This window comes from Trematomus bernacchii, unplaced genomic scaffold (genome assembly GCF_902827165.1).
Source record: "Trematomus bernacchii unplaced genomic scaffold, fTreBer1.1, whole genome shotgun sequence".
NCBI classification, from domain to species: domain Eukaryota; kingdom Metazoa; phylum Chordata; class Actinopteri; order Perciformes; family Nototheniidae; genus Trematomus; species Trematomus bernacchii.
Window position 1 is genome coordinate 1996486 of NW_022987950.1, and position 27501 is coordinate 2023986.

Genomic DNA, 27501 nt, shown 5'->3' on the forward strand with positions numbered 1-27501 from the left:
GAGGACGAGCTGTGGTCCGTGCAGTGGGAGACTCAGAGTGGGGGTTCCGTCTCCGGCATGATCTGCGTGGGCTGATTACGGGCCCCCAAAAGAGTCGGATTAAATGGAACTGAGTTAGTAGTGTTACCAATCCCGCTTCAATCACATTAGTATGCATAAAAAAGTGACAGGTCACACCTTCTAAGTCCCGCCCCTAATTATGCTAATGAGCCCCTTTGACATGCTAATGAGCCCCTTTGATATGCTAATGAGCCCCTTTGTTCGAGGTGTTATCGCGTATAGGTGTTACATCCCCCCCGGTAGCCCCCACCCCCCTCAGCCCGCCCCCCTCCCCCTCACATACAGGTGTTACATCCTCACCGGTAGCCCCCACCCTTCTCAGCCCCCACCCTTCTCAGCCCCCACCCAGCCCAGCCCCCACCCTCTCAACCCACCCCCTCCTTACAGCAGGTGTTACATCCGCCCTGTCGCCCCCACCCCCTCCCTCCATATTCCCGCCAGAAGATAGTGAGGGGGTGGAGTCAGGCATAAAAAAAAAAATCTATGTAAAACTAGATAAAAGCCAGTCATTTCCACTCAACAAGTCACCTAAACTTTCAGAAAAGAAAATGGCTAAGAGACGCATCGATATGGGTTTAATCAGCGAGACGCCGGTAACAACTTACCACCATCCGTCGGGAGCGCCGGTCAAGAAACGGATGCAGTATCTATGCCGGGTTCAAACCCCTCCCGCAGAGGCTCTTCATGAAAAATGGAGTCTGGAAAATGGAGATGTTTGGGGTTTTGTGTTCAACTATATGGCGAATGAACTGCACTTCTACAATCTGAAGAATGGCGAAACCTATGGACCCAGCAGTGTTAAAGCGACGTTGACCTCAACAGATTGGGCTGTGTTAACTCTGGTGTCTTCCAGAGATCTCCGTGCAACCGTTGTATCAGAAAAAACAGTGCATCAAGAAACCATCGTGGATCCATTGTGGAATCATTCATCCCTTGTACGTGCAATGTCTATGAAACCTGCATCAAAAAGCAAAGAAACGCAAACTGTGGTTGAGATCAAAGAAGAGTTTTCATCGCAACCCCTCCATGTGGAAGAAGAGGGAGAAAATATTCACCCGCCGCCGCCAGTGAAAAGAATCCTGACAAGCACCGTCTGGGAAACTAAAAGCGGCCCGTCGGGTAGATGGTATTACCGCTCAAGCCGTTTGGTGACACGGGGGAAGGACCCCTCTGATGATTTTGTTTTGGAGTATTTCAACTCTACATGTGGGGTTTTTCAAACATCTTTGCGTGTGCCTCTGGCTGCTTGGCTGAAAATGATCGATGAAAAATCTACAAAGCTTAAAGAACTTTTTAAACAGAGTCAAACAGCGATAGACATTATAATGGTGAAAAAAACTCTCATTTTTGCAGATGACTCCGACTCCTCCTCCTCCTCCTCCTCCTCCTCCTCCTCCTCCTCCTCCTCCTCCTCCTCCTCCTCCTCCTCCTCCTCCTCCTCCTCCTCAACATAATAAGTCCCACCCCTCACCAGATCATTTAAAGCTAAGGACCCCCTAAGACAACCATTGAAGACTAACCATGGATCTGAGAAAAAACAAGTCTCTCCCCGCGAGCTGCCGTCTGGAACAAGCCCTGGATCTGAGAAAAAACAAGTCTCCCCCCGCAAGTTACAGCCTGGAACAACCCCTGGATCTGAGAAAAAAACAAGTCTCTCCCCGCGAATTGCAGCCTGGAACAAGCTCCTGACAGACCGCCATCATCTCCAACAATCTGGACCCCCGAGCTCAACAGTGATGACGATGGCGTTGATGTTACTGGCTGGGGGCTTGTGTATCAACCTCCATCTACTCCACCAAAACCCCCGAGGAAATCAACAGCTTCTTCAGACTCCTCGGTAGAAGACGACGATGGATCGACATGCTATGCTTATAACTATGGTTATACTTCAGAGTATGATGCTATAGACGGGGCAAGGACAGCTTCATTCCTGAATACGGTAAAAGCTGTGGTGGTTCATCTGTTGGATAAGGTCGTACACATGTACAGAAAGGAACAATGTTATGGCTGTCAAGTCGATCATCCCAGTCAAGTGCAACATGAGTGTTTGTTTGAGATGCCAGAATATTTTCTGGAGCGAAACTATGATGAAGTGGTAAAGAGACTGTGGACCGACCGTTTCATTCCAGCCATTAGGGGTTCTCTACATTCGAGCAAGCTTCATATGTCGGAGAGAAGGATCTTTGGAGCTGCCGAGGCGATTCTTCACAATCTCAGAAGCACAAGACGCTTTGAGGTTAAAATCAACAAGCTTTACGAAAAGCTTGTTGAAAACGACGAGTCACAGCTGAAGAATATAGCAGACGCATGGGACTTTTGGCAGCGAAAGGAAGAGTTGGAAACTTATTTGTAAAAAAGTAACACCATGTTTTTTTATTTTACTTTTTTTATTTTTATTTTACTTGATCTAGTGTGTCCTTCTTTGTAATCATGTTTTTTTTTATTTAATTTGTTTTTGATTTTCTGCCTGGAGAAAAATGTTTTTTAAAATCTGTTTTAAAAGCCTATGCACAGGCATTAAAGAAGAAGACTGGTGTAGAAGTGGCGAAAGCCTTTGATAGAATTTTAACACACAGTCAAATTCCTAAAAAGATGCAAACAGACGCGGGGAAAGAATTCTTCAACAAAGTTTTTCAAGCCTTATTGAAGAAACGAGGTATTGCACATTATGCAACAGCCAGTGATATGAAGGCGTGTGTGGTAGAGAGATTTAACCGTACGCTGAAAACTAAAATGTGGAGTCATTTGCACACATGAGAGTAAAGGCATCGTTAGATCTGGTGAGTTTGATTCTCAAATCTACAGAGTTCAGGAGAAGCCTCTCGCTGAAAAATATATCGGTATGCAAAGCCCCCATCAGATGCAGCTCTCGGGACTCTGCGGTGAACACCGCTCTCTTTACGAGACCCTTGTTTGGCCCATTGGCGATCACTACAGAGTCCATAGCTCCTGCAGTGTCTTTATAAAATAAGCCGGCAGTGAATTGAGTTTTTAAAGTAGAATCAGAGTAATTCAATAAAGTTTCAATCATCGCTCTGTAAGGATGTGTCGAACTGGACTGAGAAATCAGCCTATCCCCTAGAATAACGTCACATTGACTAAAAATTGTGTTTAGAGGATAATTAACAAGTGCCACGGGAGCATCGACTGCCAGATTAGTCCCATCGGCGTTGGTTATTTTGACCCTGAGATGCATCAGTGTGTCGTTCATATCAAGGTATTTATCCCCGTCCCCTGGAATGAAAAATTCAATGGGTCCATCCTCTGTAATGGCAGACAACGGGAGGACCTCTGTGTAGTGTTTTTCATCTATAGAAAGCTGCGTCATGGGAGCCGAAAACAAATCCAACTCTGCCATGCTACATTCAGCAGATTTGTGATGTAAAAGAGCCATATTTAACACTCTAAAATATATCTCTCCCTAGTGTGTTCCTTCTTCGTGGGTGCTTTTTCCCTAATGATTTTCTCTTGGTTGAGCGCTTCCCCTTTTTAAAGCCTGCCGGAACCCGTTTTCCTGGAGGTCTCTTTCTGGCCCTTCTTGCTAAAACCACCAGACCCCCTGATCCTTCTTGAGACCCGTGATCCGATTGGCCGCCAAAATTATGGACCGCCTTACTGATTACATCAGATGCAATATTTTTAGCCGCCGATTTGAGATGAGGTTTAGCTATGGCAAACCCCCTTCTCACCAATGGTGCTACAAAACGAAATAATCTTGAGAATATAGAACCAATGCCTCGACCGTACATAACTGGTGCTCCATAAAAACCAGGCAATGACCCTCCAGCCTGATTCTCATAGTAGCTAACAAAACGTTGCGGATCCTGATTAATCATCGTTTTGCAAATGATTGCCCCGCTTTTGAAGGTCGGAAATGAAGTTTCACTACACTCTTGCCGTAGGTAAACTTTACTGGTTCGTTCTGATCGTTTTTTATCTCTATCTGTATATTTTCGATATGCGTTTTTGTTACCGGCAAATAATATGCAGGACTAAAATACTGGGTGATGGTATCACCGAATGTCCCTTTTATATCTACGGTTCTCAGGAGAGGAGCAAACGCGTCACCTACTCTCTGATGACTGACAACGTTACTATAACAGTAGAGATGAGTTGCGCCTGCATTTATATCCGCGGGGTAGGTTGCTGATTTGTCATCAAATTTGATCCACTGGTCTGGTTTTATTCCAAGCATATAGGCGAGGGGCTTTGGAAAGCGAAAACGATGTTGTCCACCACCCTGAAATTCGATTTTCCGATGAATCGGACTATAGTAAAAATGGACATCAGAATCAATTTTTCTGAAGCAGGACTCCAGTTCCGCCTTGAGCTGACTTATGGTGCTGTAGTAACCCCCATTGAACATTTGAAGCTTTACCTTGCTCACTATCTCGGGGGATTTTGATTTCTTTATCCATTCAAAATATGCTACATCTAGAGGTAAGTTATACCAAGTGTGTGGGTACGACATTTCTGTCATGGCTACCTGCCATGAACCGTCTAAATGTAAAGGTTGTGCTAGGTTTACCTGGTAGCTAGAGCTTGTATTGTTTTGAAATACATCAAGACTGGCATTGGAAGGCAGCGTAATATAAAACCCCTCGTTTATCTCCATGGCTGTAATGAAGGACTGAGCGTTAAGTCTGTTGTTTTTATACATCTTTGATCTCCCCAGCATCAACCCAGCTGTTGAATTTCTCGGGCCAGTTCTTCCAGCATACATACATCTGTTTTTTCCCTCTCACTACACGTCTTTTCAGAATTTTCTCGACTTGAAAAGCCTTGTCATTAGATACCTTCACTTTTTGTAACTCTTTCTCATAAAAAGTCCCCTTGATCTCCTCTCCATCATAATCTTTGAGTTTGTAAACAGGGGGCTGACGAGGTATGCCTTCAGACACCGTAAATAATTCGTCGGTATAACTCTGTTCATATTTTTTATCAAAGACCCCTCTCAGCTTAGATATTCGTACAAGTTCCCCCTCCTTAAAGTTCATTTTCGTAGCAGCTTTTTTACGATGGATGGATGGGGTATACAGGTTACGATACACTTGAGCCGCATTTTCCTTTGTCACCTGCAGAGGCGTCATTTTAATACTTCGGTGATAACTATTATTGTAGGTTTCAATTAGTTCAGGCAAGACGTCTATGTATCTATGCGTGTTTTTAGCTGTAAAATACCTCCACATTTTAGTTTTCAGCGTACGGTTAAATCTCTCTACCACACACGCCTTCATATCACTGGCTGTTGCATAATGTGCAATACCTCGTTTCTTCAATAAGGCTTGAAAAACTTTGTTGAAGAATTCTTTCCCCGCGTCTGTTTGCATCTTTTTAGGAATTTGACTGTGTGTTAAAATTCTATCAAAGGCTTTCGCCACTTCTACACCAGTCTTCTTCTTTAATGCCTGTGCATAGGCTTTTTTCGAGAATACATCTATGACTGTTAACAAATAATTAAAACCGTCATTATGCTTGGATAACGACTGCATATCGCAAAGGTCAGCTTGAAATTGTTGTAGCGGTCTGAGTACGAAAACTCTGTTTCTTACAAAATGTACCCTTGCCGGCTTGTGTAAAGTATAAGCATCTTGTTCAGATAAAAAATCTCTGACTTTCTTTACATTTATTTGTTTACCCGTCTCATTCTGTACAGCCCTATGGAGTTTATCAACGCCCCCTAAACTCCCTGGATTAGAGGGAGTGTAATACACTCTTTGCATGACACGTTTCTCAGACATGTTCCCTGTTACCGTCCCAATGAGGTAATGAATACAACAGTTTTGTTACAACACATTTTTATTGATTTGATGCATATATCAACAACAGATTTTAAAAAACATTTTTCTCCAGGCAGAAAATCAAAAACAAATTAAATAAAAAAAAACATGATTACAAAGAAGGACACACTAGATCAAGTAAAATAAAAATAAAAAAAGTAAAATAAAAAAACATGGTGTTACTTTTTTACAAATAAGTTTCCAACTCTTCCTTTCGCTGCCAAAAGTCCCATGCGTCTGCTATATTCTTCAGCTGTGACTCGTCGTTTTCAACAAGCTTTTCGTAAAGCTTGTTGATTTTAACCTCAAAGCGTCTTGTGCTTCTGAGATTGTGAAGAATCGCCTCGGCAGCTCCAAAGATCCTTCTCTCCGACATATGAAGCTTGCTCGAATGTAGAGAACCCCTAATGGCTGGAATGAAACGGTCGGTCCACAGTCTCTTTACCACTTCATCATAGTTTCGCTCCAGAAAATATTCTGGCATCTCAAACAAACACTCATGTTGCACTTGACTGGGATGATCGACTTGACAGCCATAACATTGTTCCTTTCTGTACATGTGTACGACCTTATCCAACAGATGAACCACCACAGCTTTTACCGTATTCAGGAATGAAGCTGTCCTTGCCCCGTCTATAGCATCATACTCTGAAGTATAACCATAGTTATAAGCATAGCATGTCGATCCATCGTCGTCTTCTACCGAGGAGTCTGAAGAAGCTGTTGATTTCCTCGGGGGTTTTGGTGGAGTAGATGGAGGTTGATACACAAGCCCCCAGCCAGTAACATCAACGCCATCGTCATCACTGTTGAGCTCGGGGGTCCAGATTGTTGGAGATGATGGCGGTCTGTCAGGAGCTTGTTCCAGGCTGCAATTCGCGGGGAGAGACTTGTTTTTTCTCAGATCCAGGGGTTGTTCCAGGCTGTAACTTGCGGGGGGAGACTTGTTTTTTCTCAGATCCAGGGCTTGTTCCAGACGGCAGCTCGCGGGGAGAGACTTGTTTTTTCTCAGATCCATGGTTAGTCTTCAATGGTTGTCTTAGGGGGTCCTTAGCTTTAAATGATCTGGTGAGGGGTGGGACTTATTATGTTGAGGAGGAGGAGGAGGAGGAGGAGGAGGAGGAGGAGGAGGAGGAGGAGGAGGAGGAGGAGGAGTCGGAGTCATCTGCAAAAATGAGAGTTTTTTTCACCATTATAATGTCTATCGCTGTTTGACTCTGTTTAAAAAGTTCTTTAAGCTTTGTAGATTTTTCATCGATCATTTTCAGCCAAGCAGCCAGAGGCACACGCAAAGATGTTTGAAAAACCCCACATGTAGAGTTGAAATACTCCAAAACAAAATCATCAGAGGGGTCCTTCCCCCGTGTCACCAAACGGCTTGAGCGGTAATACCATCTACCCGACGGGCCGCTTTTAGTTTCCCAGACGGTGCTTGTCAGGATTCTTTTCACTGGCGGCGGCGGGTGAATATTTTCTCCCTCTTCTTCCACATGGAGGGGTTGCGATGAAAACTCTTCTTTGATCTCAACCACAGTTTGCGTTTCTTTGCTTTTTGATGCAGGTTTCATAGACATTGCACGTACAAGGGATGAATGATTCCACAATGGATCCACGATGGTTTCTTGATGCACTGTTTTTTCTGATACAACGGTTGCACGGAGATCTCTGGAAGACACCAGAGTTAACACAGCCCAATCTGTTGAGGTCAACGTCGCTTTAACACTGCTGGGTCCATAGGTTTCGCCATTCTTCAGATTGTAGAAGTGCAGTTCATTCGCCATATAGTTGAACACAAAACCCCAAACATCTCCATTTTCCAGACTCCATTTTTCATGAAGAGCCTCTGCGGGAGGGGTTTGAACCCGGCATAGATACTGCATCCGTTTCTTGACCGGCGCTCCCGACGGATGGTGGTAAGTTGTTACCGGCGTCTCGCTGATTAAACCCATATCGATGCGTCTCTTAGCCATTTTCTTTTCTGAAAGTTTAGGTGACTTGTTGAGTGGAAATGACTGGCTTTTATCTAGTTTTACATAGATTTTTTTTTTATGCCTGACTCCACCCCCTCACTATCTTCTGGCGGGAATATGGAGGGAGGGGGTGGGGGCGACAGGGCGGATGTAACACCTGCTGTAAGGAGGGGGTGGGTTGAGAGGGTGGGGGCTGGGCTGGGTGGGGGCTGAGAAGGGTGGGGGCTGAGAAGGGTGGGGGCTACCGGTGAGGATGTAACACCTGTATGTGAGGGGGAGGGGGGCGGGCTGAGGGGGGTGGGGGCTACCGGGGGGGATGTAACACCTATACGCGATAACACCTCGAACAAAGGGGCTCATTAGCATATCAAAGGGGCTCATTAGCATGTCAAAGGGGCTCATTAGCATAATTAGGGGGCGGGACTTAGAAGGTGTGACCTGTCACTTTTTTATGCATACTAATGTGATTGAAGCGGGATTGGTAACACTACTTGAGTTGAGTGTGTGCCTGTCTGAGATCATTGAGATTGTTACGGATGTAAGTGTGGTAAGCTTGGGAATACCAGCGCAAGGGTGTAACTTTGGTTTGAGAAGTGGGGGGGACACAAAACAGGGGGTCCTCCGCAATGAAAGATTTTCTCGATTTATTTCCATTTCCTGCCTTTCTACAAATATATTAGGGACTATGGTGTTAAAAAATCCAAGAAAAATGTGTAGCGTATATAATGAGTGTGCACACTTATCTAGTAGCCTATCCATATGAACCTGTTTTATTTGTGGGTGGACCTCACATCCTCTAGTCTAGGGGGGTCCAGGGGCATGCTCCCCCGGGAAGAATTCTTTCTTTAAATTGAAGTTAAATGCATCAATCTGGTGCACTTTGAGGGCAACATGAAGAGATTTATGGATACAGCTCTCAACACTCAAATGAAACAGAACTGTATATATTTCAATAATCAAAAAGCCATTAGAATATCAATATGCTCACAAGCAATAACAAATCATTGATAAACTCCTCTCTCCTATCTTTATCTTACCTAGTCTGCATTCTTTCTTTTTATTTATGTATATTTTAATAATCACTTCCCTTTCAAACTGTGTTTTTTATTTTTGACTGACCTATAGTACACATTGGAATGATTTCTTAACTTATTTTTTACAATTAGGCTATATTAAATAGATGGAAATATTTGTTGACCAAACCGTTTGAGACCCACTGAGATAACACACACACACACACACACACACACACACACACACACACACACACACACACACACACACACACACACACACACACACACACACACACACACACACACGGGCGTAATTTCCACTGGGGACAGGGGGGACATGTCCCCCCCCACTTTTCCAAATCCCGTATGTGTCCCCCCCACTTTCAAATGTGTTTATTTTTAACCGCATACGGCCCGTCATCGCCACGGAGGAGCTGGACACTGACAGCCTGCCTCTGTGGCTGCGCGCGCACGTGACTAGGAACGTCGCGTGCATAAACTATAAATAGCCCAATGAATGATGATCAAGTAGCCTACTGCGGTCGTGACAGAAAAAAACAATGAAACGCCAACAGCAGCAGCAGATTAGTGCTTGGGTGAAAAGAAAGAAAGGAGATGTGAGTTGGTTGATTCAGTAAATTAACTCAGGATAATCATATTTTCTGTCTACACCTGTTGATGTTCGGCTAATGCCGGATTTGCTAGCTTGATGCTACCGGCATTTACCGGCAGTTACTCTCTACACACAGCGGCTCCGCTGCCCGTTAAACAGCTTCATCTTCATCAATCTATCTTATGTTCTTCTTTCTCCAACAATTAATGAAGGTTGTTAAGCGTTTTAGCTCCTTTGTTGTTAATATTGACCGCCATTTGCTCTATGAAGAAAACAAGCCTCACTGTCAGTGTTCTCACGCTGTCCTCACATCCCCGGACTGTGGGACAGACTCGGAGGAGCAGAGGCAGGGGCGGTTCTAGGGGGGGCCAACAGGGGCCAGTGCCCCCCTCCAAAAGAATTGTTACAATATTACGATTTATTGGAACTAAATCAAATCAGAGACCAGGATGTACAGTATATATTAAACTGTTCATTACCTTATATAAAAGCAAATACTGTTTATGTTTTTTAATTAAATTGTCACTTAAAGTTACTAAAACAAATACTCCAACTGAAAAAATCTACTGAAAACAAAGGGCTGTAAATTAAATGTACTAAAAACAAATACCTTTACAAAAACCAATAGCAATTACTGTATTTTATGTTTATTTTACACAGTTTTTATACTGTCTTTATCATGTTAACCCGTTTTTATTGTGCCCCTCTCATGAAATAACTTGCCCCATCTGATTTGTATACACTTTTATTAATGATTAATGTATTACATTTGGCTACACAAACCACACACATGTCACTAATTTGTAAATGTACTGTTTTTAAATGAAAATTGTCACTTTTTGAATAGTGTTGGATTCACACTAGTCTGGCTCCGGTCTTGACTCGGTCTCGCCCTGCCGTGGTCATGGTCTTGGTCTTGACCTCTTAAAGTCTTGGTCTTGCCGGTCTTGGTCTTGCCGGTCTTGGTGTTGTCTTGGTCTTAGTTAAGGTGGTCTTGATTACAACAATACCAATGGCTCAATATGATTATAACACCATTGCTTTCATAGCAGAGATCAGATGAGGTGGAGCTGCCTCAAGACACAGAGGGTGAGGCAGATAGAAGCAGCAGCAGCACAGAGTTGCAGCAGGTATGTTAAGTGCTGTAGTCAGGTGATTTCAATTTGAGATGAGAGGAAGAAGTGTATAAGAAGTGAATACAGTATGAATAACATTTAAAGTGTTGTAATGTAAAGCAGAACAAATACTTAGTTGCTCACAAGACTGAGTACTAGTAATAATACAACCAACATGATTTCCCAGCATTGTTCTATATATTTTTGTGTCATGCTTTCATATCAGAGATCAGATGAGCTGGAGGGGCTTCAAGACAGAGAGGGTGAGACAGGAAGAAGCAGTTTAGAGTTGCAGGTAAGTGCTGTATAAAGGGCCGGGTTATTTGGTATTTTCAATGATGTCTCATGTCAGCAACAGGCTAGCATATTGTCATATTTTATAGGAGAGACCTGAGGAGACAGACATAAGGAGAGAAGTGCAGGCAGGCAAGCAGAAAGCTGAACCAAACCATGCTGACCCAAAGCTCATTGTAGTGCATCAGCTTATCAACAAAACATTACGATTCCAAGAAAAGTGGTACCGTGAATTTCCGTGGCTCCACTACAGTCCAGGAGTCAATGGAATCTTGTGTTTTTTCTGTGCTCAAGCTTTTGGGCACGGAAGATCAAATTTGGCCAAGAATGCAGATCCAACCTTTTGCAACACTGGTTTCCGAAACTGGAAAAAGGCAACTCAAAAATGTGCAGAACATGTCCAAAGCAATGCACACAAAGTTGCTGTCACTACCCACTGCCAACAATCTAAACCAGTCGATGTCCAGCTTTCTTCAGCCAAAGCTGCACAGCAACAGGAATCAAGACGGTGTCTATTAAAAATTGTGAGCTCTGTACAGCTCTTAGCACGCCAGGGAGCTGCTCTTGGGGGCCATGCAGCTGAAGAGGGAAACTTAAGCCAGTTACTCAAAGTAAGATCTGAAGATGACCCTGGCTTAGAGAGATGGCTGTCAACAAGAAAACATGATTTCACATCCCCCCAAATCCAGAATGAAATGTTAAATCTATTTGCAAACACCATAATTAGGGAAATAATTAGCTCAATTTACAAGCTGCCTCTCCTCCAGTATTCCATTATTATTGATGGAACACAGGACATAGAAGGGACTGAACAGGAAGCCATTTGTGTGAGGTATGTAGACCATGATTTGGTCCCCCAGGAGGCCTTCTTGGGTTTTTACGAGGTCTCAAGCACAACTGGGGAAAACATAGCAAAAGTTGCCACAGATGTGTTGCTGCGCTTGAATCTTCCGCTGTCTGGTCTGCGTGGACAAACATATGATGGGGCAGCAAACATGTCAGGCGACAGAAAGGGAGCACAGGCCAGGATAAGGGAGATGCAGCCACTGGCTTTGTATGTACACTGTGGTGCCCACTGTGTAAATCTTGTCACCCAGGCTGCTTGTAAGGCTTCTTCCCTAACATCTGATGCTCTGGATTGGCTCCACAAGCTTGGATGTCTGTACAAATTGTCTGGCAAATACAAAACAAAATTTGTGAACATTGCAACAGCAGCATCAGGGACAGTTAGCAATCTGCGGCCCTTGTGTCAAACAAGATGGACCACCAGGACTCCAGCAATCTGGTCTGTGCTACGTCAGTACGAGTCAGTGCTTCTGAGCTTAGAGGACATGGCCCAAACAGATGCCTCAAACACTGGTGTGACTGCAAGAGGGCTGCTGGAGAGATTCGGAAAAGGTACGACAGTGTTAGGACTCATGCTAGCCACTGAAGTAATTCAGGAGTTGGAGTGCCTTAATTGCACACTGCAGAAGCAGACAGAAACCGTGTCTGGTATGCTATCTGCAGCAGATTGTGTTAGGACCACCCTGAGGGCAAAGAGAACGGAGGAGAAGTTCCAGGAGATTTACAGCCAAGCGACAGAGAAGATCCGCATGCTAAATATTGAGCCCATAAGCATGCCACACATCCGCCGTCCACCAAAACGCTTTATTGGCAACGACACTACTAAACACACACCCACAACCCCAGAAGAACACTACAGAGCTGACTTCTTCAAGGTGCTGGATACTGTGGACATGCAGCTGAAGGAGAGGTTTCATCAGAGTGGTCTGACAATATTGGCAAAGCTGGAGGAAGTCCTCCTAACTGGGGAGCTGGACACCGCAGTGGTGGACCAGTATCCTGAATTAAACCAAAGGTCACTGAAGGTGCAGCTTGACATGTTTAAGCTCCAGTACCCATACAAATCCACTTCAGAGGCCGCAGCTATTCTGAAGAGTCAGTTGCCTGAAGTCCGTGGCCTTTTCGACCAAGTAGAAGCCCTTACACGGCTTCTTATGGTTGTTCCTGCAGCCTCTGCTGAAGCAGAGAGGAGCTTCAGTGCTCTGAGGAGGTTGAAGACCTGGCTGAGAAGTACAATGATGCAAATTCGCATTAACAATGTAGCAGTCTGTCACATTCACAAGGAATTGCTGGATAAAGTCAGCAGGGAAAAGATTTGCCAGGAGTTTATCCTTGCGAATGAGTACAGGAAGCATGTGTTTGGTTCTTTTAGCTGAGAAGAGCAGAGAGGACAGTAAAGGACACATGGAGAGATGGGATTGAAGGGATAGATTGAGGACGATGAAACATTTTCTTTATATTAAAAGTTTGATTATCTGTTGTTTGTCTTAAACCTTTGACATAAGCCATTATATTACATTTTTCTATTTCTTTTTACCTGTTTTTGGTTCGTCTGGTCATATTTTGAATCATTTTGACCATAAATAAAAGAAGAAGAAAAAACAAAGTGGAAATTGAATCTCACATTATTTTAATTTTAATCACACAAACATTAATTCTGAAAATGTTTGACTTTATGAATGATTATCTTTAGTGTTGGCTATCGGCCCCAATATTAAACAATTAAGAAAGTAAGACAGCTTTTCCTTATACATATTTTAGTATTTTTCTTTCTGTCAGAATTTATCTTTATGGCCAACTACATTTTTGTCTGTATTTTTTATCACCATAGTCCCTAAATGTTAGTAGAAATGCAGGAAATGGGATTCATATCGAGAAAGGTTTTATTGCGGAGAGCCCCCAGGCCCCCAGACCCCCTGTGTCCCCCCCACTTCTCAAACCAAAGTTACACCCCTGCACGCACACACACACACACACACACACACACACACACACACACACACACACACACACACACACACACACACACACACACACACACACACACACACACACACACACACACACACACACACACACACACACACACACACACACACACACACACACACACACACAGGGTTGGTGGTGAGGGTTGTAGGCGGATGAAGTGGGTGCGAATTCGGAGCATCGCAGGAAGCCGAAGAATGCTAGCAGGAACATGCATTCTAGGGTAAGGTCGACCGTTGGTGATAAGTATCCTGAGCGTAGGGAACGGATGCAGAGGCTGAGAAGGTCGGAAGTGAGTGGCAGTCGTTTGGCTGTGATGGAGGGTTCCTGCTTACGTAAGCCTTTGATAAGCATTGTGACGTGGCTATGGGACGTGGAAGGACATGTTTGGCCGCTGGCTATTTTAATGAAGAAGTTAATTCCGGCCAAGTATGTCTGAATGGTGGATGTCCGGCATTTACGGATGGAATGAGCGTGAGTAATGAAATTGCAGACGGATATGACGTCCAGAGTGGGGAATGGTAGCTGGTATGCGCCGTGATATGCCTTAAAGCAATTCCAGCCGGTGAGATAGGCTGACAAGGTGCTTGGGGCAAGGCTGTTGAGGATGGCTTCCCGTGAAGCGTGTGTGAGTAGTTCCAGTTGTGGGTTTAGTTGAATATGGTGGCTGAAAACGGTGGGACTGGTATGGGATGGAGATCCGCCTCTGGGGCCAAGTTTCTGAATTTCTGAAATTGGAAACGAGACAAAGAGTCAGCGATGCCGTTCTCATGACCTGGGATGTGTGCTGCTTTGAGGATGAACTGGTGTTGGGCAGAGATTAAGGTGAGTCTGCGAAGGAACTGCATGATGGCTAGGGAGCGAGATCGGCCTTTGTTAAGGATCTCTACGACTGCGCTGTTATTGGTGTGGATGAGTATGGCTTTCCTAGACCATTCGTGCCCCCAAAGAATGGCAGCTATGATGATATGATACAGTTCGTGAAGTGCGGATGAAGGGGAAAGTGTCTGTGAATTGAGAGCTGTGAACTCTGGGGGCCAGGTGGATGAGAACCATCTCCCTGCATAGTAGCCGCCAAAGCCTATGGAGGGGGCTGTGTCAGTGAAGAGTTGGATATCCTCTGGTTTGGTAATGAAGTCATCATAAAAGAAAGAGATGCCGTTCCACGAGGACAATAAATCCTGCCAAAGGTGCATTTCCATTTTGAATGCGTCGTCGAGAACTAGTCGATCGTGGATGGAGGGAACTGACGCCGCTCTGTTCAGCAGGTTGGACAAGAAGGGTTTTGCTTGAGGTATTTTGCGGATGGCGTAATTTAGGTGGCCGAGGAGGGCTAACAGCTGCCGTTTCGTGCATCTGTCTACCTGTAAGTAGTTTGACAAGAGGAGAGTGATGCGCTGTACTTTCTCTGAGGGTAGAGAAGCCTGGAAAGACATTGAGTCCAGGGTGATGCCTAGAAACTCGATGGAGGTTTTAGGCCCTGAGGTTTTCTCTTCAGACAGAGGGATGCCAAGGTCTGAAAATGTTTGTATGAGTGTGCTCAGCCCGTGGCAGGGGGGTGAGGATGGTGGAGTGACGATGAGAAAGTCGTCAAGAAGATGGAGCACATAGGGGAGTCTGTGGTTGTTTGTCAAGATCCACCACAGAGCTTCTGAAAGGGAATCGAAGATTTTGGGACTGCTTCTGCAGCCGAATGTGAGGCGTACTGATAAGTAATACGCTCCCTTCCAGTACACTCCGAAGAAACTCCAGAAGTCTGGGTGAATAGGCAAGATCTTGAATGCACTGGTGATGTCTGCCTTAGAGAGCCATGCTCCGCAGCCTGCTGAGCGGATGAGGGTGATGGCGTGGTCGATGTTTGCGTATTGCATCGAAAAGTCTGGGCTTGGAATGACGCTGTTAATGCTCGGGATGGCTGAGCCGTGTGGAGAAGACAGGTCTATTATGAGCGTCTTTTTCCCGGAGTATTTCCGAGTAGCTATGCCTATTGGACTGATGCGGAACACTGGAAAGGGGGGACTATCGAATGGGCCTATCATGAATCCTTCTTTGACTTCTTTGGCCAGTAAGGTGTCGACGGTGTGAGGTTCTGTTAAAGCGGACTGAAGGTTGTGGCAGATGTGAGATGTGTCGGGCAGTATTGCTATGCCTGGGTGTAACCCATGGGAGAAGCCATTGGTGAGCAAGTAAACAAACTGTCTATCTGGATGATTTACTAAGGCGGTAGCTAAGTTGCTTACCTTGATGGGTGTGCTGAGGTGCCGTGCTAGTCAATCTGCTGGTGTAGTTGGGTTGTGAGGGCAGGTGCTCCTGGCATGAGCGCCGCCGCAGAAAGAGCAGATGTGCATGAGGCGGCAGCTAGAAAGAGAGCCTAGGTCATTGAAATTGTTACACACCATCCTGCCTCCCTGGTAGAGGATTGGCCTTCCGCGTCTGTCAACGCCCTTTGAAACGGGGGCGTTGGCTGATGAACGTTTGTTTGCGGGCCTAGGGATGATGGGAGGTGGGGGTGCGGCAGGTGATAGGCGGTTGAAGGTTGAGGCGTTGCCTCTTGATGGAAAGGGGAGTGAGCGGGGTGGCTCGGGTGGTGGGGCGCTGACTGAGCATGCTGAGGCCGGGTGGGAGGGGGCTCCGCATAATTGGCAAGAGAGGGATGGGCGTGCTGCAAAGATGTGGCAGTAAAGCTCGGAGTCCAGAGCGCCCCAGTATGTTCCCTGGTTGAACTGGTTGAACTGGTTGAACTGCTTGATGCGGCCGGCGGCTTGGCTAGCGAAGTGTAAAAACCTGAGCCTCCGAAGCGTAAGGCCATGTCGAGCTCTATGAGGAGGTACTCGTCTAACTCGGTTCTGCGTGTGGGGTAGACTGAGCAGATGACGTCGCGGTAAAGGGAAAAAGCTAGGGCGAACTCTGCGGGGATTAAGTCCTTAGACCTCAGAGGTGATGGATTTCGCAGCTTGACTAAACCGAAGTTGGTCTGCATTTCCCTGGGCTGGCTAGTGTCTATGATTGATGGCTGTAGTAGTTGAGCTAAGTCTACGTAGTTACCTAGGAGAATCTGCTGGCGCAAGACGGGACACGGGGGAAGGGCGATAGAGGAGGAGGCTGAGGAGGCTGGCTGGATGGGTGGTGTTGCTGTGGCTAGAGTGTAGCTGGTTGCACAGGGAGGAAAAACATTTGGGTGTTGGGGAAGGGATGGGGATGGGATGGGGTAGGGATGGGGGGAGGGGGAAAGGATAGACCAGTTGGAAAATAAGTTACTGGGTAAGAGTCGGCTAATGGGTTAGCATGTAGCATGGCCCCTTGGGTTACTGGGTGAGGCGCTGTTGCTACAGGGTTAGCTGCTAAAGGAGGAAGGTAAGCAGAAGCTGGGTAGCTGTGGACTGCTGAAGGTAGAGAAGAAGAAGGGATGAAGGGATGTATGTGCAAGGGGATTTTGTGAAGCCTGTGAGCACCGGGATGAGAGAAAGTTTGACATAAGCTGCGACATGTCAGACACAGAGAGAGCAGGCACAGAGGGCAATACGACCTGGCCCCCACCAGGGGGTGCTGGTGAGTCGGGCTGTATCCGTGGAGGAGGACGGAGGCCTGTGACGTCACAACCCGTGGTGCGAGCGCGCCGCGCCGTGGTTGGCTCTGGAGCAGGAAGAGCTGTGTGTCTCGTTGTTCTTGCCGTTGTGCTGCTGTAGGCTTTGTAGAGGTTGAACAGTCTAGCCTTGTTGTCATTTCGGTGAAAGTGGATGCCGTTTTCTTTCAGGAAACGTTGGAGTTGAATGACTGTCCACCTCCGTAGTTCGGGCTCCGTAGTTCGGGCTCCGTTTCGGAGCGCGGCTCCGTCCGAGAGGCGTGTCGAGTGCGCCGCTGCGAGTGGCCGGGAGCTGCGAATGAGGCAGGCTGCAGGTGGTGGGGAGATTGGAGCTGGCTGTGCCTGTTGTGGCCCCGGTTGTTTGCCCTCGCTGGCGGAGTAGACAAAGCCTGGGACCTGTCTGGAGTTGGAGGTATCTCGTTGGGGGAGCTTGAGTGGGAGCGGTGGCGGCTGGTGTGTGGGACACCGATTGCCGAGCGCACTCGGCTCCGTTCGGATGCTTGGCTTAGATCCGACCGCTGACCCGAGGATGGCGGGTAGCCGATGTCGAAGAGATCTTCATCTGACTCCGGCGAGTTGATCAGCAGTTCGGGATCCATGGTGAGTTGAATGTTCTCGTGGTAGCGTTTAGCTTGTTTGAACCGTGACGACGCGCTGCGTGAATCACGGTCTGCCTATCTGTCTTTGAAAGGATGGAGACAAGCAGTGGCCGGAAGTTTTGCCGGATATAATTAGGGGTGGCCGTGGTTCGAGGCGGAGTTTTAGGCGTGGCCATGCTCCTGAACCTATGTTAACAATTTAACCTCATTTATATTCACCTGCTGTAGAACAGATTATTATGTTATTATAGAATATGATTCCTATGTTCACAGAGTCCTACACTCCAGGGTTTCCCTTTGTTTTCTACCTGTTCTCATTCCCAGTTCATTGACCTTTGGAACACAGGACCCTGGGAACATAGGACCATGGGAATATAAGACATTGGGAACATAGTAACATTGTACAAAAGCACTTTGGGAAAGTAAGACCTTGGGAATATTGCACCCTGGGAATAGGTCCTTGGGATCATTGGACCCCAGGAACATTTGGAACATAAGATCTTGCAAACACAAGACCCAGGAAACATAGGACCCTGGGAGCAGAAATAGACTACCCTCGTCTCACCTTGTCACACACCAAACGCAGGATGTGATTTCCCCCAGATGATTATTGAGAGCATGTCGACCTAATGGTAGTAATTCAGATAAAGTATTTTTGTTCTCTGTTTGGTGAGAATTCACTGTCCACACCAACCAAGTTTTTCTCCCCCGGCGTCAGACCTTTTACGGAAAACTCTCAAAGTATATGGCATCCAGAGAACAAATCACCATTTATAAACATTAAAACTTGATTTATTATTATTGAATTGGGAGGTTTTGGCATTGGAGGGAGTTTCAGAACCAAAAAATAGTCGTAGAACAATAGTGAGAACACCTGTTAAACCTGTGAATGAGCCAGTTGAAGAAATTGTTTTAGTAATTTTAGCATAACCCAAGATCACTGAATTCCCTCTCAGAGGCACAATGTTGCTATAATTAGTAGAATTGATTGCCCAAGGTATTAAAATAAAGCCAAAGTTAAAATAAATTAGAATTATCTCCTGAAACAACTTAGTTTAGGTCCAGGCCTTTTTTATCCAGGGATTGTTGGACGTATCAACAATCAAACACAGGTTTATCTGAGGAGTTCAAACACATTCAGCCATCAATTTACACATTGAGCACGACCTCATCTGTAAAAGGCAATCCATTACAGCCTATCGATACAAAGAGGACTGCAATGTCCTTTTCCTGTCAATAGTAGCTCAAGAACGCTTAAATCGATCTGAACTTTACTCGAGTCTGTAAATTCGGATTGTCAAAAAGCGAAATAAGTTCCGTCCTTGGCATTTTTCCCACCGGTTGTTAAAGGTATTTGTTTTCTTCTGTTATGTTTTGAAATGTTTTATTAATGAGCACCAATCGTTTGCTTTCTTATCTCCCTCTCCTTTTCTTTTCTCTCTCCATCACTGCTCTTTCCACCTCAGTGACCACTCGCCTCTGTTTACCTTCATGAAAGATTAATGATTGTTCGTGAAACCCTCTGAAAATGAATGCTAATACTTCTCATGTTTGACTCATATCATTTAACCCGCATGAATGATTCATCAATGCTCATTGAGGTGTGAACTGAAAAATGATCTACCTTCTGCAAACGACACTATGAGTAAGAGGTTGGATTATAAGTGTATGCATGTGTATGTATGCAAATGTCTTTGAGTAAAATCCTCACCTTGGGGACATAAATTCAGCATCCTTAGGGCACTGCTTGTTTGTCTGTGTATATTACATTACATGTTACTTGTTAGATGCTTTTATCCAAAGCGACTTACATACTCAATACTGTGGACAATCCCCACAGGAGCAATTTGGGGTGAAGTGTCTCAGGGACACAACGACATGCTGACTGCAGTGGGACTCGAACTTGCTATCCTCTCATTCGAAGATCAGCGCATTAACCCACTGCGCCACACGCCGCCTTGTATATATTTCCATTTACATACTTCGCATTGATGTACTTGAAAAAACACATAAACTTGAACAATTACTTGAAGCCCAGCCACGGCAGACAACGCAAAATGTGTACACGAATCAATAGGTTACATTTCGTGACGATATCACTATTAATAGTGCATCACTTGCAACTTCTATCTTTATTTGGGTTTGATGCTTATTCCATATAATTCCATGTATGATCACAGGAAAGGTTAAGCAGCAGCAATAGCCACCCAATTTTTTGAGAAGTGTACCACAATAGTGCAGGAGCTAGGCAATGTGTACAAAAATAGGGTTTCAAAACGTAAACTTTAAAACCTTTAGCCGTAAAGTTCCATCATATTAGCTTGGTATTACATTTTTACAATACAATGAAATATTGTCACAGCACATTGAGTTTGTTATTAGTTTAAAAGAAAATGACAAATCAATGTTCATTTCTTTGTATCTTCTCTCCCCTAACAGCTTCTTAATCACAACTCCTAATCACCTGATGATGGGGAATTAATGAACCTTTGCAAAGTGTGTGTGTGTGTGTGTGTGTGTGTTTTGTTCTATTTCCACAAATCACCTGTTAATATTAAGAAAATAATGACTAAACCTTGTAAAGCAGCAGCACTACTCAATAAAGTGTGTATGCATATATATGTGTGTGTGCACTGCATGTGTACAGCAGTCATTTCCTGGGTCTGTGTCAGATGGTTAATGTTGCGTGGAGTCATTAATCAAGGCACAATGAGGAGCTGCTGCAACAAGACTTGACAGTAATCTATTGCGTGAGTGTGTTTGTGTGTTTGTGTAGGCTTGTATGTGCCTTACTTAAGAGTATACTTGTGTTTGTGTGAGTTTGACTGTTTTAAGTGTGAGAGTTATGTGAGAGTTGTAATAGAGCGGTGCAGTGATGACGTATCTTTATAGGCCGACCAGGAAGAGAAAAAGCTTTGTGGCAAACACACTTTGCACGTTTTGTTATGCTGAATACTCTGCACATGTTAACACCACTTTGTACATTTTGAAGTCTAAATACATTCACCAGACATTTACATCTGATATAAGGCTATAAACATTTTATATCAAAAAATACATCAGGCCACCAAGCTAAAGGCGGCTAACGTTCGGTAGTTTAGACCAGCGTTTTTCTACCTTGTTGAGCCGCGTTACATATTTTACATTAAAAAAATTCTGCGGCAGACTAGCAACCAAGAAAGTGACACATAAAAGTTACCCGTTTGTTTACTCAGGCGAACCAAGTAGTGCGTGTTCTTGTTTTGCATTCTTTTATTGTCATTGTACAGGTAAAATTACGGGGGTTTTGTTTGGAGATGACGTTTAAGCATGCTTGGGATCAAGGCACTGTTGGATTTGAATTGCGGCAACTAAATAATATATTTTTGGACCTGTTAAGTGAAATTGGACAATATCCCATGGCACAGTGGTTGAAAATCACTGGTTTACTGACGTATGTTATGTCGTAGATCAAAATATGAAAATCTCTTGAGCTTATGTTAACCACAGATCTTATTTAAAGCCTCTAATCACAAACACATTCAAAAACACGTTTACTTCAAGACTAGGGAACCGTAAGTGTTAGAATGCTAAGTCTTTTCCGGGTTTTAGGACCACTCTATTGACACTGCATATTTTTTAGTAAGTTTTCAGTGATAACAGGAAGAGTATAAAAGAAGAAAGTACTTAAATTGTTTTGGAGGTTAACTCTGGTGATACTGTTTGTTTTTCATATGCCAATGAACTGAGAAAAGTCCTAAACCATCTATTAAAGGTAGGGTAGGTAAGTTTGAGAAACCGGCTCGAGATCGCTAGAATTTGAAAATACATAACCGGAGAAAATCTGCCACTTCCTTATAGAGCCCCTCCTCCAACACACACGAACGCGCACATGACCAATGAGGGCACGGGATAAGTTTGTGCACAGATGGAAGGCTGACAGGCAGGTAGGCCATCCAGTTATTTTAGCCGGGCCGGCTAAAATGATTGGTCGTGCTTTTTTCAGTATTACGGCTTCCACAGATGACGTTCTTTTTGTCAAAGCACTTAAGATATTCATTGCTATCGGGATGTTAAGAGCATTCCATGGAATATAACAAAAAGTGTATCTCGAGCCGGTTTCTCAAACTTACCTACCCTACCTTCAATAGATTCTAAGAAGTAGGGATGCTCCGATCGCCATATTTTGGGGCCGATCGCCGGAATCAGTATCGGTCGATACCGATCGCCGATCCGATCGAGTGGGTGGGGCCTATGGGGATCTTCCATTTAAAGTGATGTTTAAAACTCAGTTAATGGGGCTCATTCACTGGCGCTTCCACAAACAACAACCAACATAATTATTACATTCAAATGAAGTACATTATTCAAGTTTACATTAACTTTGGATAATAACACGGGAGAAATGAGCGGAAGCGCTCTCTTTTCCTCTCCCTCCCTCCCTCTCCTGACAGCCGGTCCCTATCCGTCTCATGCAGCTCACTGACCCGACAGTGAAAAATACATATATTTATAACTAGTTTAGCTTGTTCCAGAGGTAGATAAAATATCTACAGATGGAGCATCTTATTTCAGACTCCAGCTTACTGCTTCCTGCCTACTACCTGCCAGTTACCTGCCTAAGACCTGCCAAAGACCAGTATCTGGGAATGTTCAGCCCTCCCACTATTTTCCAAGAGGGCGTTACCAGATTTTCAATTTCAGGATTTAACCAGGAGATGGCGCTTCCTTCACAAAAACAGGAAGACAACTTTTCATGGACTTTCAGTTTTGTTTAGAAGAGCATTTAAACACATCAATATTTTAGATCAAATAAAGTATATATAATCTTGTAATTCAATAATATATAGTCTTTATATATTAAATAACTATGGCCAAACTAAGACTTAGTTTTTCACAAGAGAAAATGCAGATATTATATAAAAAACTAAAGTTAAAATCTTGTTTTTAATGCCCCAAGAGCAATAAAAACACTTGGTAAAAAAATACAAGCTGTAAAAATACTTATATATATTTAATACTAATAACATAATGATTAATTTCAGAAGATAATACTTTTCAGTGTCTGTCTCATGCAGCAGCTGACCCGGCCGACAGTAAAAATAAACATTTATAACTAGTTTAGGTTGTTTGAGAGGTAATTAAAATAGCTAAGGGTGATGATCTGACTTGAAGTGTGTGTTTTTGCTCCTAATTAAATGTGTACAAGATGTGAAGTCAACAGGTATAGGAAAATATTCCTAAAACATCCAAATAGTCACAGCAGGGATTTGCCACTGTGCCACTACAGTTGATCTGTGTGTCTACAAAGAAAGCTTTTCATTTGCTAGATGCTGATGTAGCTATTTGGATTACTTTTGAAGATGCAGTTGGGAATATTTCCTCAACCCTGCTTTGTTATTTTCAGAAAAGTGAAACTTAAATAGGCCTATAAAATGATAGAATTTAAAAGAGTCTTGAAAAAGCATGGTGATGGCAATAAATGCATTAATGAATCCCCAAAATCTACAGAATACATTTAATTTAAGGGGAGCAGTTACTGAGAAGTATATAATGAGAACTGCTACCAATGGTGGCCTATTTAGTTTATTAAGAAATACATATTTTTAGCTTATTTCAGACTCTAGCTTACATACATTTCCCGCCTAAGGATAATATTCCCACAGTGCAGCATAATGTACTGTATTACAAATTCAAAGTAAATGACTGTGGGTAATACAGCAATTTACTGCCTAGATTACAGATTTTGTTTACAGTGTATGTTGCATGTTTTAAATGTGTTGTATTTACTTGTTTAAAATGAAATGTGTTTTAGATTGACTTTTAAAATCTAACTAACTACAGATGAAAAATAGCCTCTTGGCTAACTCTAAGAAGAAAGGGTAGACATATCTGTACTTAGTGCCAAGTAGCTAAGCAGGTATTCACTCAGAGGGGGGTAGGTACTAAATGCCATGCATTTACATGTAGGCAAACAAAGTCAAAAATCAACATACAGTAGGGGGGTGGGGGATGGTGAACGGTATGGTCAATGTTTGTAAACACAATCCCCAGGATGTGTCCTTATCAAACCAAAATAGAAAATGCAGATATTACACTCAGACATCTGAAAAGTCCTTATAAAATAATATAATTTAAAAGAGTCTTGAAAAAGCATGGTGATGGCAATAAATGCATTAATGAATCCCCAAAATCTACAGAATACATTTAATTTAAGGGGAGCAGTTACTGAGAAGTATATAATGAGAACTGCTACCAATGGTGGCCTATTTAGTTTATTAAGAAATACATATTTTTAGCTTTTTTTGATCTGCAGTAGGAAATTGAGCTTTTTTAAGACACGTAACTGTAACTGTATTCGGATTACTTTCAGAGCCATGTATTCAGTAATCAGTAACTGATTACATTTACAAAGTAACCCTCCCAACCCTGTTCATATCGCAATATATTCCAGAAGTCTGAAATGCAAAACGTTAGAAATTAAAATCAATGTTTAATAGCATTATTTAGTCTAAAACATACCGTCAGTTTAAAAGCTGTTTTATTGTGAAAAACCCGGAAGTTCTCATAAAATCTCAATGCCAAGCTTTTATTCTGAAAATCCTTCATATCCGGTTAGTATTGACAAGCATGTGGCTAATATTACGTTTTCTGAATGTGAAGTAAAAATGACACGGAATGTTGCACACCAAAACCTACTGACTTTAACATTACATCTATAGACGTCGAGATATTATTACTGATGAATATTAAATGAAGGTACCGTTGATCGTAAAGTGTTTTCACATACGTGGGTAGCTATGACGTCAGAAGGAGTTACCGTAAATGAGAGCTGCCGTAAAAGTGTTTCTAGGATTTCTAAACAAACTATTACAGCTGTTATAAAAAGTTATGAAAGAGATAAGGAGGAGAAAAGGTTTAAGGAAGTAAGCAAGGAATACAGAATGTCGAAATCCTCTGTTTCACGCGATGTCGAACATTGAAGACAGAGGACGGCGGTCCCCCAATCTACACAGCAGGAGAAAGAAGATCATAAAGCAGATCGGAGGAGACACCACGATCTTTCCCACATTAGTGCAATTCACCTATACTTAACCCCAAATAAAAGAACCCAATAAAAACTGTTGTTAAATAATAGTGAAGTCACGTTGTAATAATAACTCATCTCTCGGTTTGAGTGTTCTTTTTCTGCTTTTCTGACTATTTCTCATTGTGGGGAAAAATAACACCCAGGGATCCTGATCGTTTTAATGAAGTTGAATACAGAATATTCATATTTGTCAGTGATTTCATGTCAATTTGGCGAACATAAACATAAATGATCGTGGTGAAGATGATGATTAAATTAGGATAAAAAATCGGGAGAGCCGGCTGCATTTCCTCTCGTTCGTTTTTTTCGACTAAACAACATTATTTTGTTAAATAACAACATGGTGATGTTTTGTAAATGATTAAATGTCTTATTTAGCACAGACTATGATCCTATCCGTGACATATGGATCTTAACAAAGATCCGCTATACATTAGTACCAGACATACTGTACATCCAGCTTACTGTATCGAAGTTGATTTCACATGAGCTCCAGTGTGGAACCCCACTGCACCCCCTGGTGGATCAATGATCCATTGCAGCTGGCTTCACAATAATTACATTTATTTATCACGGGGGCGGTATCAAGTCAGACTGGGGGCCGGCTCTTCATCACGAACCGATCACGGACCGTGCACGAGCCAATCACGACCCTCGCGTTTCAAACTGTCTAAAATAAGACGCTCCATCTGTAAGGCTGTAAGATCTAACTCTTGTGTGTTTCGCTCCGCTCACCGGTCCGTCACAGCGGATTTCTGCTTCACACACGTTGCATACCGCTATTTTACTGTCTTTTTCGGACACCTTCAAATACTGCCAGACTGGTGAAGCCATTTTCAATCAATCAATCAATGTTTATTTATATAGCCCAATATCACAAATGTTACATTTGTCTCAGTGGACTTCACATTTTGGCGAGCTTGTTTTGCCGCGCACAGAGAAAAGTGTCATCTATTTTACTTCATGTAATCGGCTCTCCCGATCGGCATTTATAGAGAGCACCGATCGATCGGCAGAGAGTGAATATCGGCCGATAACGATCGGCGGCCGATCGATCGGAGCATCCCTTCTAAGAAGTATTATCTGTGTTATACCTATGTGTTAAGGAATAATTATTCTAGATATCTAACCATTTGCTCTGTGACGTTTTATGATCTACTCGTCTGTTATCTCCTTTAAGGAAAGGCCTTGGTGCCATATGTGTTGTTGTCACCAGTTTGTGACCGGTCAACTTGTCTGGCACGAATGGTACTTGTTGTGAGAACGCTGAGGCACTTCTTTATCGGTGTTTGTGGACTCTAAGATGTGAAATCTTTGAGGCCATGAGTGTCGGACGCAGGTGGTTCAGTGTTCCCAGCTGTTTAGTCTACTCCTTCAGAGATGTTGATTACTCTCTGTGAACCAGTTCTAACAAGGTCTAGCATAGAGAGAGGCTCTTCAGAATTGACGTGGCAACTCTACCGTAGAGTCAGAACCTCTGACTCTTTGACTTGTGATGTGTATCCTCCGGCCAATACTCTGAATAAACCCATCAGTGTTTGACATCAAAAGCTCCAATTCTCACCGTGTCTCCTTCCTGAGTCGGTGACTCCCAATGCATTGCTACACAGAAGTTTCCCCCACACTATGTGCCATAAAAGCTATAAAACACACATAAATGAGCCAAAATAGGTGACATGGTAAGTCATTAAAATGAACATGTGCACAGTAGAAGTATTGTGAGCCAATGAAGCATCACTGGAGCTCCACATTTCCTATCCTTCCGCTGCTGAAAATAGTACTCAATGGATGAACTCTTGTTTCACCAACATTTGCTAACAAGTGACCTTTAAAAAAAGTATATATTATGAGGAGTTTTAAAATATTTCCGTTCTCATTAGGAACGTGTGATTGGGGCTCAGAGACACATTCAGGGTAGAGAAGTCGAGATGTGATGGAGATAAGGGAAATATCACCATTAGCATTATGCATTATGCTGATTTCATTTCATACATTTAAGCTTATATCATTGGCATATATTTTGTAAGTTATTGTTAAAATAAAAGCAGAAAAGGAGCAAATACAATAACATCACTACTGCATCTACTTTGGGATGCGGTCAGATGGATTCCCATAAATTGTGTTGAGAAAAGGGGATGAACTGACTGCTGATCCCTGAAACAGCTGTATTTATTCACGTTTCTCGACCAAAACTAAATGGATTAAATTGAATGCATCACGATTACATAACAATTCTCCATTGTCCAATAGTATTATAAATTGAATGGTGTCCATCTCAACAAGGCTTTGCTATTCACAACGCTACTTTACAGGAAGAAAAAAAGAGTGTGGTTTTTCTACATCATCTCTTGGACAGCATTAGTGTCAAGCATTGATGTGTTACCTGCGGCATTGTGGGAAAACAAGTACCATTGTATTTTCACAATGTTGACATTGACTTGGTACAAAATGACTTTTTTGACATCCCTTATTCCTCATGTCACACCAGATTGTTGACATTTTTAGCTTTTAGTGAAATATTCTCCATCCTCTGAGTTATCCTCTAGCACCATCATGAGCTGCCTTAT

General features: G+C 43.4%; 1 protein-coding gene across 1 annotated transcript; it reads right to left on the reverse strand.

Annotated features, from left to right (window-relative positions):
* Nucleotides 1–14333: 14333 nt before the first annotated feature.
* On the reverse strand, nt 14334–17865 carry LOC117470834. The gene is made up of 4 exons (XM_034115718.1): nt 17459–17865; nt 16232–16832; nt 15924–16041; nt 14334–15832 (listed from the first exon to the last, which is right to left on the reverse strand). The coding sequence occupies exons 1-4, from the start codon at nt 17863–17865 to the stop codon at nt 14334–14336; spliced, it is 2625 nt and encodes an 874-aa protein (XP_033971609.1).
* Between the last annotated feature and the right edge of the window lie 9636 nt (nt 17866–27501).